Source organism: Meriones unguiculatus, chromosome 7 (assembly GCF_030254825.1).
Source record: "Meriones unguiculatus strain TT.TT164.6M chromosome 7, Bangor_MerUng_6.1, whole genome shotgun sequence".
Lineage (NCBI taxonomy): Eukaryota > Metazoa > Chordata > Mammalia > Rodentia > Muridae > Meriones > Meriones unguiculatus.
This window is the reverse complement of record NC_083355.1, coordinates 37,876,497-37,893,525: the sequence shown is the minus strand read 5'-3', so window position 1 is coordinate 37,893,525 and position 17,029 is coordinate 37,876,497. Positions and strand designations below refer to the sequence as shown.

Below are 17,029 nucleotides of genomic sequence, written 5' to 3'. Positions count from 1 at the left end.
TCCACTTACGTAGTATAGGTATTGGCTATAAGACAGAGGTGGAAAGATGATAGATGGTGTCAGGCCATACGGGTCCCTGTCCCCTACTCTTTGATCCCATCCCTTTTTTTCTCTGGGCTTTATTAGACAAGGCTCAGACAGAGGTGTAGGGTTACCTCTGTGGCTGATGAGGTAAACCCAAAAGAAGCTTATCTTCATGTCTAAAGGAGAAGGGGGTCTTCAGGGTCGTAGGTGAGATCTGGAAGCCCTATTCTCTGCCCCCTCCTATAGTGCAAGGGGCCTCAATTATACTCCAGAGATGGTATTGAGTCCCACCTAGCACCCAGCATTTCAGGTGCAAAGAACCCAGGAGGGGACAGAGGCTCTTGGTACTGAGCCAGGCAGAGCTGGTAATTGTCAGAGAAGATTGTGAGACTGGCCCCGACTCCTGTCCCCTCTCGTCTTTCAGGAAGCCCTGCTGAGCCTATGGCTCTCTTACAGTGATGGAACCACAGCTCCACTGTCTCTGTACAGTCCACGGGACTATGGGCTTTTGGTGAACAGCCTGGATGAGCGGGTGGCCACTGTGACCCAGGACAAAGCTTTCCCACTGGTGGTGGCTGAAGCGGAGGGGGCAGGAGATCTGCTCCGTGCGGAGCTCACCATCTCAGAGAGCTGCCAGAAAACTAAGCGCAAGAGTGTGCTGGCCACTACTCCCGTGGGCCTCCGGGTACACTTTGGGCGGGATGAGGAGGACCCCACATATGACTACCCAGGGCCCAGCCAGCCCGGGCCTGGTGGGGGCGAGGACGAAGCCCGGGGAGCCGGTCCACCCGGCACTGCAGTCCCCGCTGGTGAGGTCCCTGGATTGGGCACTTCTGGCCCTGTGCCACCCACAGAGGACTTCTTGCCGCTGCCCACCGGCTTCCTGCAGATGCCCCGGGGGCTGACGGACCTAGAGATTGGTATGTACGCCCTGCTAGGGGTCTTCTGCCTTGCCATCCTTGTCTTCCTCATCAACTGCATCGTGTTCGTGCTGCGATACCGGCACAAGCGCATCCCTCCGGAAGGCCAGACAAGTATGGACCATTCTCACCACTGGGTGTTCCTGGGCAATGGGCAGCCACTTCGGGTACAAGGTGAGCTGTCGCCGCCTGCAGGGAGCGCGTTGGAAACTGTGCCTGCCTGCTGCCACGGAGATCACCACAGCAGCGGCAGTTCGCAGACCAGCGTCCAGAGCCAGGTGCACGGCCGTGGGGATGGCTCCTCAGGGGGCTCTGCCAGGGACCAGACGGAGGACCCTGCTAGCTCACCCACCTCTAAGCGCAAGAGGGTCAAGTTCACGACCTTTACCACTCTGCCCTCGGAGGAACTGGCCTATGACTCAGTGCCTGCTGGCGAAGAGGATGAGGAGGACGAAGAGGACCTGGGTTGGGGTTGTCCTGATGTGGCCGGAACCACACGGCCCACTCCGCCCCCGGACCTGCACAATTACATGCGCAGAATCAAAGACATTGCCTAGTGATGACCTGGGGTGGTGGGATACCCGCACGCACGTGGTGGCCTCTGGCTGGGGTTCAGCCCGGATCCCCAGCTCACAGGGACTTGGGGCAGCTGAATGGATTTTATAGTCCCTGCCACCGCAGCTTTGGTCTGGCCAGTTGTAGCCAGACCGACCTTGACCTTCTCCTGCCCCTTGCAGGTGAAAGGCTCTTTCCAAACCCAGCGTGAAGCAGGGAGACGGTTCAGCCCTGTTCACTCTTTCCAAACCTCATTCCATCTTAGACGTCCCCACTACCCCAAGATTGAGGCGCCAAGGCCAAACTTGGGGCCAGGTGGGCCCACACTGTGCCCTGCTCTGCCTCCCACGTCCCCAGTGGTGCCCCCTGTGCAGGGGACCCAGGTGGGGTCTTGTGTCACAGGCTGCACAAAGACTTTACTTAAACCAATATTCAGGGATTTCTGTCCTGCAGGGTGGGAAGTGGCGGCTGCCTGCCTTGCCAAGGATCTTACTGCAGACAAAACGTTTGGGTGTTGGGGAACAGTTGTGATGTCTGCTGCTTTCTGGGTGTCTCCCAAGCATGGAGCTGACCGCAGAGTGTCCCAGTGTGAAGTGGGCACCCTCCCGTGGCTTCCACTGCCCCTTACACTTCAGGAGGGCCCAAGAAAGAGGGGTTTTCATATCTCTCTGGCCAAACCACACCCACACAGTCAGCGCAGCGGGTGATGTACAGCAGGTCCCCACAGCAAGATCAACACTACTGCGCCTTAGCCTGGGCTCTGCTCACTCCTGCTTCCCTCCACACCGAAGGGCAGGCAGCCACAGCCAGCGTCCCTGAGATGGAGGGGGCCACCTGGGAGTACTGCACGAGCCCGTGGGGTGGGTGAAGGCAGAAGGGAGCTGTCGCTCGGCGCCTTGCCCATCTCCCCAGCAGCACCTCTTGGGTGCTACCCGCCACTGTGTCCGTTTTTCATAAATAAATGGAAAGCATCAGCCTGGGTTGGGGACAGTGACTGCTCCCTGCGAACAGACAGTACACAGAGGCTGGCTCTGTCTCATCCTTGTATGTTCGCCATAGGATACCATGGGTCAGCACTGGCCAGCCGAGGCTGGTGACCTCTTTTTCCCTAGGTATTGTATATCTAGTTCTCTTTCTCTCTGCTCACTCTCTCTGTTTTTCAAGACTGGGTTTTGCTGTGTAGCCTTGGCTGTCCTGAACTCAATTTTGTAAACCAGGCTGGCCTTGAACTCACAAGAGATCTGCCTGCCTCTGCCTCCCAGAATGCTGGGATTACGGGCGTGCACCACGGTGCCTGGCTCACGTTGTATTCTCTTAAAACATGGAGATACCCACATTGTATAACAACAGATCCATTGTCCTGGGAAGGTGGTCTTAAAAGATGGGTATTCTCCAGGATCTTCAGTGATCAACTCAAGAGAAAGGAGCTGGCCTGGAGGCTGGCTGAGGAATGAGGTTTTGTGGGGGAAGGGGACAGGAAGGAAAGAAACATGACTTGGCATGCCCAGCAAGACCTACCAGTTTCCTTTGCCTATGTGGTGGAAGTCTCTCCTTGCACCTGCTACGGCAGGAGCAAGGATTTCCTTAACTGTAGGTCAGATGGGAAAGTCCTGTTGGATACAGATCTCACTTGGAATGGACTTGGGAACATGCACAGTGTCTCCCCAGGCTCCTGAGAGACCACATCATTGCATAGGTGGCAAGCCAGGCAGGGACACTGCAATTCAGAAGATCTTGCCAGGGTAGCTGGCCAGCCCATAACACAGAGCTATATTCCCATCTCGGAGAGGGGAAGGACCTGTGGCAGCAGACTGGGGGTGCAGTAAGTGCCAGAACGGTTTTTGGCCAACCATAGAAAGCCAACTGGCTTGCATGGCCATTCCACAGTCACTGCACGCATGAGCAGGGCTCTGTCCAGTGGCCATGGTAGTCATTGCACCTAGCAGTGATCATAAGCTCAGAGAGTCTTAGGGAATGGATTTGGCCAGGACTGGAGTCCAGCTTCTGAGGAAGGTGTGAGCCTGAGTGGGGAGACTGGAAACTGACATTCTACTAGCTCTCCATGTGTTTGGTACCAGAGCTCAGTGGCAAGAGAGAGCCATGCCAAAAGCTGAGCACAGAGTAGGACTTAGGCTCAGGTCAGGGTTCATCTTCAGAGCCCAGAGCACATACGCTTGTGTCAATCTGCCTTATCCAGCTCATGGAGGACCTTTAGTGCAATGGATCTCAAGCTGATATGAGACTCCAGGAAGGGTCACAACCCATAGGTTGAGCCACTGCCTTAGAGGAATATGGGAGTCTTCACCATTTTCCTTAACCCTTTGTGCCTGATGTGGTGCCTGGAGTTGGTAAATGCTCAGCAAATGTTTCCTGACTAAATTAAAAGTTCAAATGCAGATTCAGTGACAGTTCATCATCCTGGGCCTGAATTATTTTTTCCAGTTCTGGGGACTGAACTGAGGATTTTGTTCCTTTACTGAAAAGCCACACACTCATCCTCTTTTATTTTTGTTTTGTTTGTTTGAGGCAGTACCAAGTGGCCCAGAATGACCTTGAACTCACTGTATAGTCGGAGCAGACCTTGAACTTGAAAGCCTCCTACCTCAGCCTCCTGGGTAGCTGGTGTTACAGCCAGGTTCCCCATAACAGTTAGGGGTTTCATATGCCACCTTTACTAGTGTAGGAAGTCACAAATTCTCAAGGCAACCCCTTGGAGCTCCCAGAAAGAGAAATGAAGAGGACACAGATACATCATCAGAAAGAATACTCAAGCCAGGAGTAGTGGTGCAGGCCTGTGATCCCAGCACTCAGGAGAGGCAGAGGCAGGCAGATCTCTGTGAGTTCAAGGCCAGCCTTGTCTACAAATGAAGTCCAGGACATCCAAGGCTACACAGAGGAACTCTCTCTCAAAAAACAAACAAAAAACAAAACCGAAAACTCCAGAGTGATGGGTGAAAAGTCACTAGCGTTAAACTTACTTAACACATCAGTTTCTTACTGTGTGCTGGACTCTGCCATGAGTCTAGGCTGCAATGTGGACCAGTCCTCAAAGGCGCTACAGTGTATTGTCCCACTGCAGCCTAGAAAAGCCATAAAGTCTTTCCTTGAGTGGATAAAGGAAAAGGTGAAGGCAGAGACAGCCAAAGACATTCCCAGTGGATATGGAGACCCAAGCTGCTGTCCAACACTGTAGCCATGTCCCTGCTACTGTTGGCCCTAAGTCATTGACAGCAAGGAAGCAAGAGCTATGGAAAAGATTGGGGAGTTGGGGTGCAGAAGGGGGCTGCAGGTTTCCATGGGTTTGGGCATCAGGATCTCATGTGAGGGTTAAAGTTTTCCTCTTCCTGGGTGGAGGAAGAAGGATGACAGAGTGACCAGACAATGAGATGGAAGCTGCAGCAGGTAGAAGACAGCCAGGGGTTCGGGCAAGAAGAGTGAGGTGCATACAGCAGTGTGCAGAAGGAAGGCTTGCCAGCTTCTTCATCCCATGTAGAGATGATGGGAGAAGAATGAGCAGCTGCTTGGTCTCCCAACTCCTCAGAGCCGAGGATGCTACAGGAGTAAGGCAGGCACTGTTGGAATTGTCTTTGCTCGCACTGTTGCCAGTAAAAACACTTGAGGCCCATAGTGGAGGCAAAGCGGGCCGAAGCCACACAGCAGGCTTTGGAACTGAGCCCACAGCCATGCCTGCCACCCTGTCCTGGAATTTGTGACCCTTTCTCCTCATCCCTCACACTGTCCACATTTGAGAGCTCAGAAGCAATCACTAGAAATCACTACTCATGGCCCTGGAAGAATTCAAGACAGAGCAGGCTTGATAGGAATGAGGCAAGGACCTTGAGTTAACAGCCGCCCTGGAACAACCCAAGCACTAAACCCCTCTTACTTATTCTTTTTTATAAAAAGTTGTCTGCAACCCCCAAAATGAATGGAGATCCTTGTACAGAATAGCTATTGACGGAGGCATAGTTAAAGAATGTTGAGGACCTGGGCCCAGGAATCAGTTCACTAGCAAAATGGGATTTCTCAGGCAACCCAAGCAGGGAGGCAAGGAGGCAAGGCAGAGAACACACTTGGTCTCTTCCTAACGACAGAGTCACCCCTGCCCTGTTCCAGCACTTTCCCCTTTCCCCACACCTGCCCCTCCAGAAATGGACCATGCCTGTCTCCAATGGGTATTAACTAAACACTTGCTGTGTGCCAGGCACTCTGGTCCCCCTTAGACAATGTTCTGGAGGCAAGGAGGTTGGTCTAGAAGCCAAATGGAGAAACTCCCAAACACAATAAATGAAGAAGCAGAAGTTCTTATAGGCAGCAAACGTCCCAAGGCTATCTATTGGGCTCTGATAGCCCAGCTGTGCTTGTGCTGTGAACTTCAGCTAATGTATCACCAGCTCTGGTCCCTCGTTTTCCCATTTGTGAAAGCAGAGATATCCACCAGACACTCTCCACTGGCCTTTCTGAAGTGGCCCCAGAGGTTCACGCTCATATTTCTACCAAGAATATGAGGGAGTAGAGGACCCTAGTCCTGCATCATAGGTGAGGACTTGGACTCAGAAGGGGCAAGGCATTTATTTGCTCAAGGTCTCCAGCCTAAGTGAGAGCTTCCCCTTCCCCTCTTTTCTTCCCCAAGGCAACTGATGACATTGGCAGGTACTATAGATAAAGCTGGAAAGGATTGCAGTGGGGAGGTGGGTGAGGTGTGAGGGGAAAAATGGACAAGGACTAAGTGCTTATTAGTGGAGTAAGGCTGCAGGACATCACTTGAAGCATAGATAGAATATAAGTGTTTGGAACCATTGTCTGAGGGGACCAACTCCCTCTTCCCCTGGGACCACCAGTCTGTCTCAGCTGGCTGTCATACCCAGCAACCACATAACCCTCAGAGCAGAGTGCTCCAGGGGTTTTCCTGAGCAGGTGCCCCCTTTTGGGGAGCAGATGGTACAGCGGAGGTGCCAGTACAAGCAGCTGAGGATGAGCCTGCTCGTGCCCTTTCCCTGGAGCACTGGGGAAAGGCAGTACCTGGGAGCTGAAGCTGAAGGTGTCCCCAAGGATCTTCATCCCTGCCACAGTGGTACAGAGAATGTCACATCTCCCATACAGGATAGAGGAAATGAGGGTAAGAAATCGCCACTAACACTTCCCGAGGGCGCACTCTGTTCAGTGCGTTAGAACTGTCATTTCACGAACTCTTTCCAGCGGTTGGGTCAGCTAGGTCCAGTTATACCCATCTTAAAGATGACCAAACCAAGGTCTGGAGAACTTGCATCACTGGCCTCCTGGGTAGAGACTGTGAGCTCAGTTATTCTGGCAGTGGCCAGAGCATCAGACCAAAGTCCATAGGTGTGACAGGAATCCTCACTTCATTGATGTTTGTGTGGTTATGAGCCTTGTGCGGCTCACAAGCGTGAACAGACAAGACTGTCCACTAAAATCCCAGGCCCAGATGTCTCTCTAATGCCTTTGGCGGTCCTCAGGCTCTGAGGTTTGAAGCCCAGGTCCCACCCAGTCCTGATTGCTTCTCCCCATCCCAAGAAAATGACTTCCTGTCTTTAGAGAATCCAAAGAAGTGCATAGGGATGGCTGTGCATACTCCACACCTACCCTGGTGTGGGGGGGGACATAGGAAGAGAACAAATACAGAAGCCAGACAGTTAACAAAAAGGGCAGAATGAAGCAGGGTGGGAGACAGCACTGGGGGGATCTACCAACAGCTAAAATGTCACTCTAGAGACAAGGAGGTTGTAGCCCCATCGCTTCTTGGTTCACAGCTTGAAGTGTTAGTACTTATTTTAAAATGATACCACAACAGATATTATATGAAAGAGATTTATTGGATGGAAGCGGAGAGAGAGAGGAGAAGGAAAGAGAGAGACATGGTGGGGGTTCCCCCAGGAAAGAAAATGAGGCAGAGAGAGCAAGAGAGGAGGGTAAGGGAGAGACAAAATGGTGAGTTGGTCCTTTCATAGCTTGTGCATGCACAGCTGAACAGCTACTGCTTATTAGTGGGCAACACCTGGTGGGCAACAAGTGATGACGTCAAAGGTTACTAGGCAACCCAGAAGCAGGCTGCCTGTAGGCTAACATTCCTCCCTTTTTCTACAATTAAAAAAGAGGATGTTGTCAGGACTCTAAAGGTCCCTAAGGGAAGGCCGGTTGAATTGCCTGTACAACATAACACGAAGGAGGAACCAATGGAAGAAGAAGGTACTGGAGAAGAACCCATTCAGAGGAGACCTGAGGAGGGTCGGGAGTGTGACTTAATTATCCTGGGTATCCCAGTGTCAGGCTCTCCTCTGAGAGACAGGATATCTCCTAAGAGTCCTTCTGGCAGATACTGCCTTTCTTTTACTTTAAAAATGTTCTCAGTAGGTTTCCTTGGAGTTCTGAGACAACTTCCGTAGGAAGCACCTGCCAGCTGGGGAGATTGGAGAAAGGAGAGTGAGCCAGTCCAGGGAGCTTTGCACTCTTCAGTAAGAGAAGCCAGACAGCTCATCACTCCCCTGAAGACTGCCTGCCCCATCCCACCCAACAGAGGTAGCCTAGAAAGTAAAAGACAAAGTGGTGGGGGGGGGCTTCCTCTTTATTCTTTGTCTCTGCTCCTCCTGGACATTTGCCAGCCCCTTCTCCCTTCTGAGCACAGACTTCACTCTCCAGGGGTCAGAGATGGGGAGGAGGTGCCACTCCTCAGAACTGACAGGAATCTGGAATGCCATTCATTCCCCACCCTCTTGCCTGTGCACACCAGTGAAGCTGTATCTTCCCCATACCCTCCAGGTTCGGCTCCAGATTCTCCTCTGTGGAGAGATGGGTATGGAGTGGGTGAGGGGGAGATTAGGTACACTGTGCTGGGACTGCGTCTTCCAGGGGCTGAAGAGAAGAGAACAGTCCAGCAATGCAGGCTCCTTTAGGAAATCTCCAGCAATTCCTGACTCCCTGGCAACCTCAGAAAATTTCACTCTGAAGCCCCCGATCTACCCAGGTGATTAAAAGGCAGCCTTTGCTTAAAGGAAGCTGCAGACATGGGCTGCTTGCTGCTCCGCAAAGCGCAGGTGCAAAGCACCAGCCAAAGTGGCAGACGCACCAAGAGGTGCCTGCTCCTCGTGCGTCCTCACATGCACAAGCACACCCAGTCCATATGTGCACATGTACGCACACTCCTCCTGTGCCCTTGCCACGCTTTGTGACTTTTCCTGGGGCCAGAGCAAGAGTGTCTTGTTCACCTCAATCAGGGTAGCAGCGGCAGACATGGGAATCCGTTCCAGCTCACTTCCAGCTTGGTGGGCCAGTGAGCTCGCTGGGCTTGCTTACAGGAGCATGGGGGCCCTCAAAGGCAGCTGTGTCACTGACAAAGCCCACCCACGGAAGCTCCATCCTCAGATCTCCCCGAGAAGCCCAGTGGACAGAAGAGTCTCCTCTGGCCTGCACCGGCCACTGCTTCCTGGGGAGGAGCCTTGAGGCTCTTGGGACTCTCTGAGTTTCCAGAACCTCTTAAGTTGCCCGAGATTCTCTCCTCCTTTCAGAAATTACCATATGACGTGTGTACACATCCCTCACACAAAGGCATATGAGCCTCCTAAGCATTCCTACACAGGCTCCACTCACGCACACAGTTCACACACTCTAGCACACTCCTCCCGTGCACCCACACACACTCTTCTTAATTGCATGTGTGCGTAGAGGCATCTGAACCTGTGCAGTACTAAGAGGCAGCGGGCTGCTCCCCAATCTTATCGCCACAGAGCTGAGACTGAGAAGGCACAGGTCACAGGGATGCTACTAGGGCAATAAGTACAAGCCTAGGCCTAATGAAGGTGGTGGAGTAGAATCAGGCAGCCCTTGAAGCTCCGTATCCTGACTCCCCCCCCCCTCCTCTGTGGACAGGGGCTGTAGCCCATTGCATAAATAACCTTCAGGAGACCCAGTGTGTGCTGGGCTTGTGGGGGGCGGGGGCGGGGGAGAAGCAAAACAGCCCATACTTTCAGCAGTAAATAAAAGCTCTCCCGGCATTCAGACGACTGCCATTCACATGCAAGCCATCACTGAGTTAATTACAAAGATTCTTATCTGTTCATTAAAGTGACTAGAGGGCCCTCTATTTGGAAACATTGCAGTTAAAGGGACTGTGTTATTAACTCTAATGAAATGATTCACTCAGGGCTGGTGCCTGGTGAGGTGGAACCTGGGGACAGAAGCCCTCCTTTAGGGTGCCTGGTCCTTTGCACAACCGTCCGAAAGGATTGTGGGAAGAGCCCCGAGTGAGCATGGCAGGAGGAAAGACTGCCAGGTGGAATGGCTCAATTCACTGGGCCATGGAAGGAGCAGGGCTGAGTCTTCCCAGAGCTTTGGCTCCCCTGCCATGAAACCGGGACAAATAAATGCTCATCTCAGAGGATTCTTGTGAGAATTAAATGAGTCATTCACTATGCCAGGATAACAGAGATTGGCTAAGCCTCCAGATCACCTCAGCAAACACGATTATTTCATGATCTTTCAAAGAAATTGAGGATACGTGGAGGTCTGGTCTCAGAGTCTATCTAATGCTACTGACTCCCCCCTGCCCGCCCCCCCCGGCATTTCAAGACTGGTGTTTCTTCTTGACCTGAGTTGTCTCTCAGGGAACTCGAACAGTTCCCAGAAGACTTTGGAAGTCTCTAAAAGAGAGATACTGATATTTTAGTACACAGAAGTTGAGGTATGGTGTGTGTGTGTGTGTGTGTGTGTGTGTGTGTGTGTGTGTGTGTGTGTAATAAACAGCTTAGGCAACTCAAAAGAGGCTGGCTGAGAGCTGGTATAACACTGTCTACTTTCAAAGCATTCCTCAAGACATATCCCACCCTGAGCTCCGCAATCCCCGAGACTACTCTAAAACGAGAAGCCATACTCAGAGCAGGGACAGTCTGCAGTCTTCCTAGCCCAGCTTATATCACAGAGAACAGGGAGCTTAGCAAGGACAGTCCTGGGATGCTGAGAGCCAGGCCCTCTGATACAATGGACCAGCTGCTGTTTGCCATGCAGGACCACTCTCCCTTCCCCTTCCCAGCCCAGCACAGGCTCTAAGGGCACTGATGCCTATCTGCAGGCTGAGGAGCAGATAAGGCCAGGCCCAAGCCAGGCAGTTTCTGTCTTTCAGGTTTTTCTCTGGTCTCTGTTCACAGGCTGGTGAGGACACAGCCCTTTGGCTGGCTGCCAGCTCTTCCAACTCCATCCTTCTGTCCTTCTTTCCAAAAGCCTGCATGGTAGTCCTCCAGCAGGGGCCTTTCCAGGAGGAGAGATTTCTTCAGTCAGGGCAGCTGTGGCAAAAGAGGAGAGGTGTTACATCAGGAGCCAAAAGCTCTGGATCTTGGGGAGGGGCTTTTCCTAAAACAGGACATGACCAGAGAGTATGTATCTTACCCACAACCCCTTTCTCTTGGAGATGAGCTCCTGGTGGGATACGGCTCCTAGCCATGGATATGTATACCACGCTCCAAGGTCCCTGAGACAGCTCAGGAAGCTGTCTTCTGCTTGACCCCTCAAGACTCATGCAAGGCCATGAACCCAGATTCTGCAGAACTGCTCCAGGGCCCTGGGAACTGCTAAAAGTGACCTCCTCTCTGCTCACTGTTGCCCCTCAGAGGCCTTTCTGGGCTCCTTCACCAAGAACTGATTCCCCAGTCCAGCAGGCCTAGAGTCCTTCACCACACCTGCCGCCCGGCCGGGGAGCCTTCTATTTAGCTAATGTTCTAACACCCCCACTGCCGGAATGTGGTTAAAAGAATGATGCCTGGTGAACAATGCCTTGGGGGACTGTGAGAGAGGCTCCAGGACAAAAGGGCCTTTTACCTCAGGGGCATTTTGTTCCCTAGGTTGTTCTTGGATGTGATTTTGTGCCTCCTGAGATACACATGTATATTCCATTTATAAGACATGTTTATTCTTGTTGGATGTCAGACTAAAGCTATAGAACCCAATCTGGCCAGTATACCCTGAGTCTGGACATGGCCTGCAGCCTTGCTTTCATGTTTTCCCAAATACAGAGTTTATTAGTCCTTCCTGAGAAAGTTCTGGGAAAGGGCTGCTCGGTTAATATTTAGTATATGCTTACTGGCTCTTATTTACATGTTTTTCTGAACTCAAACAACCTTGAATCATTACTTTTTTTGTTACATTCATGTATGAAAGTACACCGAACTGAAGTAAGATTATCTACAGCATTAGACTGTAGCCTGCCCAATTCTTTCAGTTCCTCAGATTCCAGGTCCAGAGCACAGGTCAATGAAAGTTGGCATCCACCCCCACACTGGAGTGAAACTCCTTGAGGATACTGACTTTATTTACTCAGTGATGCATACTACATCTGGCTTAAGGCCTGGTACACAGGAGGCACTTCATATGTGTGCTATGGGCAAGGCCACACTGGGTTGGTTAGGATTAAGAGTCAGGGACAGAGGCCCTGTTTTTCACATGCACTCCCAAGTAGAGGAGCATGGGATCAGCTCTAACTCTATCCAGGGTGTGCCATTAGTGAGCATTCCCCCTCTCTGGGTTGAATGCACAACACAGCAAATCTTAGGGGCCACACTCCTCCCCCCAGCTCTCCACCATCTCCCCAGTGGCCCTGGGCCTATGAGGTGGCTTGTAGACATGCCCAGGCTAAGGCTAGGCCACCACCCACTGCTAGTCTGAATCAAGAATCCCAGTGATGGTCAGCCCCAGGGAAAGCAGGAGAAGGTGATACGGGAGTGAGGATCCCTGTGCAGGAGCTTCCATATTGTCAGAGCATCTGGAAGGGAGGCAGGCCCAGAGGGTGAGCTCCGAGAAGTCCACAGCCTCCCAAAATGATGTGGAGATGGAGAAAACTGTTTGTATGTGGACTTCATTCCATTCTCAAAGCGACCCAAACTGCACAATGATCAACTTCAGGTAAGGAATGACAGCATTTAAGTCCCATGCTAGGCCCTTTTTATCCTGTCCCTTCAGCTCCAGATCCGAGCAGGGACCCTTCCCAGGTCATACCAGGAGGGCCTTCTTTTAAGAGTAAATAAGGCTACTCTCTCATCTCAGCTGGGAGTAGAAGTTACAGCCAAAATGAAACCAAACCTCCAGCCCTAACTACCCCACAGTGCACTCTAGACAAAATGGGATGTGGAGTAGAGTATTAAGACTCTGTGGAAGACCCTGTGCTTTGCCATCCTTCTGATAGAAGGGTACCCACTTTTAGTTCCCCTCTTCTGGGGGCCTGTCATGCAGGAAGGCCTCCTGCAGGCACCTCTCTGACACATGAAGATTTGATCTCCTGGCCCCTACAGTCCAGTCACTAGATAGGTATCATGGCAATAGAGAGCATTAAAAGAAGCCTAGGCTGGGAGATGGTTGGCAACCATGAGGACCTGAGTTCAATCCCCATGAAAAACAAAAATAAAAATAAGGTCAGGCTTGGTAGCATGAATAGTGGTGCATACTTGTAGAACCAGAACTGGGGGAGGAGAGGCCGATCCCTGGGCTTGCTGGCCAGTCAGACCAGCCCACTTCCTGAGTTCCAAGCATAGGAGAGATTCTCAAAAATAAACAACAAATAGATTAGGTAGATGGCATTTGAGGTTTGGCAGCTTAGGTTGTCCTATACCCAAGCACCTGAACACACCCCCGACACCCCCCACACAGACACCCCCCCCCACACACACACAGAGAGAATCCTGCCCTGACTGGCTCAGAGCCACTCACAACCTGTGCATCTGTCTCCTGTAATACTCAATTCAACCTGATTTGTTTTGTTGATTCTGAGTCTTTCTATGTATCTTTGAGCTCATTGTATATGCAGGCTGTTTCAAACTCTCCATCCTCTCACCTCGCTTCCAGGGCGCTGGGATTGCAGGCATAAGCCACCATATCTGATCTATAGCTAAACCCTTTCTCCAGCAGCCCTTCCAGGGGTGTGGATCAGGAAGGAATAAATCTGATGGCCAGGTGTGGAGGAAAGGCATCAGTAAGGCTCAGACTTTCTGTGGCTAACATGCAGGCAGGGGAGAGAAGACACACACCCCAGGGTGAAGAATAAACACAGCAAAAGTGCCTGGGGAATTGCAGAAGAGGACAAAGATTCTCCTACTGAGCTGAGTGAGCAAGCCAAAGCCACAGCAGCAGGATACAGGCCAGCCCAGCAAGGACCAAGATTTTAGATTTTTATCCGGATCTAGTGTGTGCCAGCAGAGGCCAGTCAACACAGGGCGGCCTGAGGAGCATATAACCCATAAGGTTTCAGGAAGTTGGCCACGGTGGGGAAGGAAGATTGAGGGTTGGGGTGGATTAGAAATGATACCACAGTAGTATTAACTGAGTGAGGAAACAGAAGACCAAGAGGTTCTTTCAAGATTCCCCAGCCCCTGGTTTCAATGTTTTACTCTTTGGAAGGTTCCCTAAGGGCCAGAAAAGTGTCACTAAGCAGGAAGAAAGGATTTTGAGTCTTGGTTCTGCCATTTGTTGCACATAGCTTTGAATCTCTATTATAGTTACCCAATTTATAAAACAGAGCTGTTGTTCCCCCCGCCCCCCGTTTCCCAGGTTATAACCAATGGTCATTTCAATACAAGCTTAGACACAGTAAGGGGTTCCTAAATGGGACCATCAGTGTCCCACCTCTAAATGCTCCACACACCATTAGTCTGGAACAAGCAACGCAAAGAATCCATTCCAGTTCCGGAAGAAACCAAGACTCCGAACCTGGAGTGACTGGTCCCTAGCACTAGCATTTGTAAAATGAAGAAACGGGGTTTCAAAGTCAGGGCCCCTGATCACTGTCCTCTGCAGAATTAGCTTTTGAGAAGTCAGTGTGCGTCACCCTTCACCATGCTGTCCACAGAGGTGAGCAAGGCTGGACCATTGCTATCCCTTCTCTGCGAGACCCAGCTTCACCTAGCCTGTACTGTGAAAGCTCTTTGCAAAACTATCGTGGCGGCCTGTGGAGGCAGTCAGCAAGGATGAGGGAGGGCCACAGCAGCAAGGAGAGATGCTAAATGTTCACTAGCCTGTCCCCTGGGCCTCAGTGTGGGGCTGAGGGATGGGCCTGTGTCTGTCAGTGGCCCCAGTCTGCGATGGATGTGCAACCTGGCAGGACGGTGTCGGCAACACTTGGTGAGATTCATTTTCCCCGCTGCTATGGGAGAAAAATGGAGCCTGCAAGCCATCCATCTGCTCGGCAGCAAAGTGGCAAACAGGAAAGCCTTGCAGAGAGCAGCTCAGCCAGCCCAGCTCAGCAGTCTCTGAACAGGGCCGGAAGCTCAGGACTCATTTTCCTGGCTGCCCAGGATGGACAGGTCTCCTAGGGGTGGCCACCCTGTAGGACCTTCAGTGCAGCTACCTGAACCTTAAAGAACTCAATGTTAGAAAGTCACAGTCCATGGTTCATACTATAACCTTTGTCACTTCTGAGAAGATCCTGGAGAAAAACCGCCTGTTTTCCCCATGTTCCCAAAGCCTGGCTTTTCTGTTCCTTCCACAGAAGAGACCTCAAGTCTCCTGTCCCCCTCTTTACAGCATTCCTGGAATCCTACTGGAGGCAGTTACATAAGCACTTCATCAATGAGTCTTCTAGACCCCTCCAGCCGCACCTCCCAGCACTCCCAGTACTTACCTTGCCACTGAATTTTGCTGTGGGATGTGGAACAGTTTATTCTGCTCCAGCCGCATCCTTTCCATTAATGTTTTTTGTTTGTTTGTTTGTTTGTGTGTTTGTTTAGATTTATTTTTAATTACATGTATGCTTGTGTGTGTCACATGTATATAGATAGACTTAGAAGCCAGAAAAGGGCATCAGGGTCTCTGGAGTTACGTGTAGTTGTGAGCTGCCTGAGATGGGTGCTGGGGGTCCCCTGAAAGTGCAGCCAGCACACTTAACCACTGAGCTATGTCATCAGTCCTCAGCCGTACTCAACTCCCTTTCCCTCAGAATCACCCACAGGAAGGCACTCGCATTCCAGTGCAGTCAGGACTGGGCTGGAACATGCCTAAAACCGAAACTCCCTATTTCCTACCACATCAACGTCTCCTACACCCTGGCAGGCGCTGTCAAATATGCATGTCAAGCGCATTATGTTTCCAGGAAAGTGACTAAGTCACAGGCGTTCCTCCATCCACAGCGGCGTTGTATCCTGTTAAACCCATCAGAGTTGAAAACATCATAAAATGAAAATGCATTTAATTCACTAAATGCTACTTCTCAGCACACTATGCGCGGGAGAGGGGAGAGGGGGGGTGGGCCTTGTGTCCTCTGGTGATCTCATGACTAACTAGGAGCATTGGCTTCTGTCCAGCAACTTGAGAGTATGTCCCACTTCATATCTCTGGCCTGGGCAAACATCAAAATTCAAAGTACAGTTTTGGGGTTGAGGTTGTCTCAGTTGACAGAGTACCTGCCTGGTGAGTACAAGGTCTGGATTGGTTCCCCAGAACCTATAAGTCATGTGCTGTGTAGCACATGCCTACAGTCTGAGCACCTAGAAGGTGAGGCAGGAAGATCGGGAGTCCAAGGCCAGCCTCAGCTACAGAGCAAGTTCAAGGCCAGCACATCTTCAATCCCAGCACATGGGAGGCAGAGGCAGGCAGATCTCTGTAAGTTCCTGAGGTCAGCCTGGTCTACAGAGTGAGTTCCAGGACAGCCAAGGCTACACAGAGAAACCTACACAGAGAATACCACACTGCATGTGGTCGGGAGGGATTTCAGGACAAAAAGCAGATGTGATCGTAGAAACAGGAGTGAGATGCAAAGCTTAATTGGTATGACTTCTTCAGCCCGGCTTGAATCGGATGGCCTTCCAGCAGTGACTGCTGCTCAACTGCTATAATTGACCAAGACCTGGCTGTTTGTTACATGACTACATTCCTAAGTTCATTAGCTTGGTTTAGCCTTAGTAACTCCACATTGGTTTGGTCTGTTGGGCCAGTGCAGGAGCCTGGTACAAATCAAAGACCTCCTGCAAACTGCATTTGCCAACTGCTCCTGCTTTGGGCTTTCCCCCCTACTGTCTGTCCTCCCTACCACCATCTCTTCCCCTCAGAACAGTGGTTCTCTCCAAAGATACAGAAGAGAGAATATTTGCTTGGGGCAGAGGAGATTCTATCATGGAGCTGCCTACAAGTTGGGCAGAGAACTCCAGAGAGCAGTTTTCATTAGTCCTTGTCCAGGCGACACTGAGAACTCCCAGGTGGACCGTCCCTAAAGCTCCACAGAGGCCATATTTACATTCCCTATGAGATGGCTCTTCAGAACCTTTCCAGATTGCATGTCCCAGGAGAGGCCAAGTGGGGAAAGCAACTGACCGTGTCCTGTCTACTGGAAGCTAGGCCCAGCATCAGTTAGGATTGGAGGCTCTTTTCCCTCATGGCTCAGCTGGGGTGTTAGTGGAACCAGCAGGACCATTACTTATTGAGCCAATCTCTTGCTCTGATACTGACCCGCCCCCACTCTCTCCTCCAGAGAACAAAATTAAAAGAGATTTGTCCTCCAGCAGCGACAGCTCATCTTGCTGGCTCCATGATCAGCAGCCTCCCTA

General features: G+C 51.4%; 1 protein-coding gene across 1 annotated transcript in view; it reads left to right on the top strand.

Annotated features, from left to right (window-relative positions):
- Tmem132e (transmembrane protein 132E) overlaps window positions 1–2,516 on the top strand; it is a 52,423-nt gene extending 49,907 nt beyond the window's left edge. Inside the window, exon 9 of the mRNA XM_021642660.2 lies at window positions 449–2,516. Coding sequence (XP_021498335.2) covers window positions 449–1,501 — 1,053 coding nt within the window. The 3' untranslated portion in view covers window positions 1,502–2,516. The remainder of the gene's footprint in view (window positions 1–448) is intronic.
- Window positions 2,517–17,029: the final 14,513 nt, after the last annotated feature.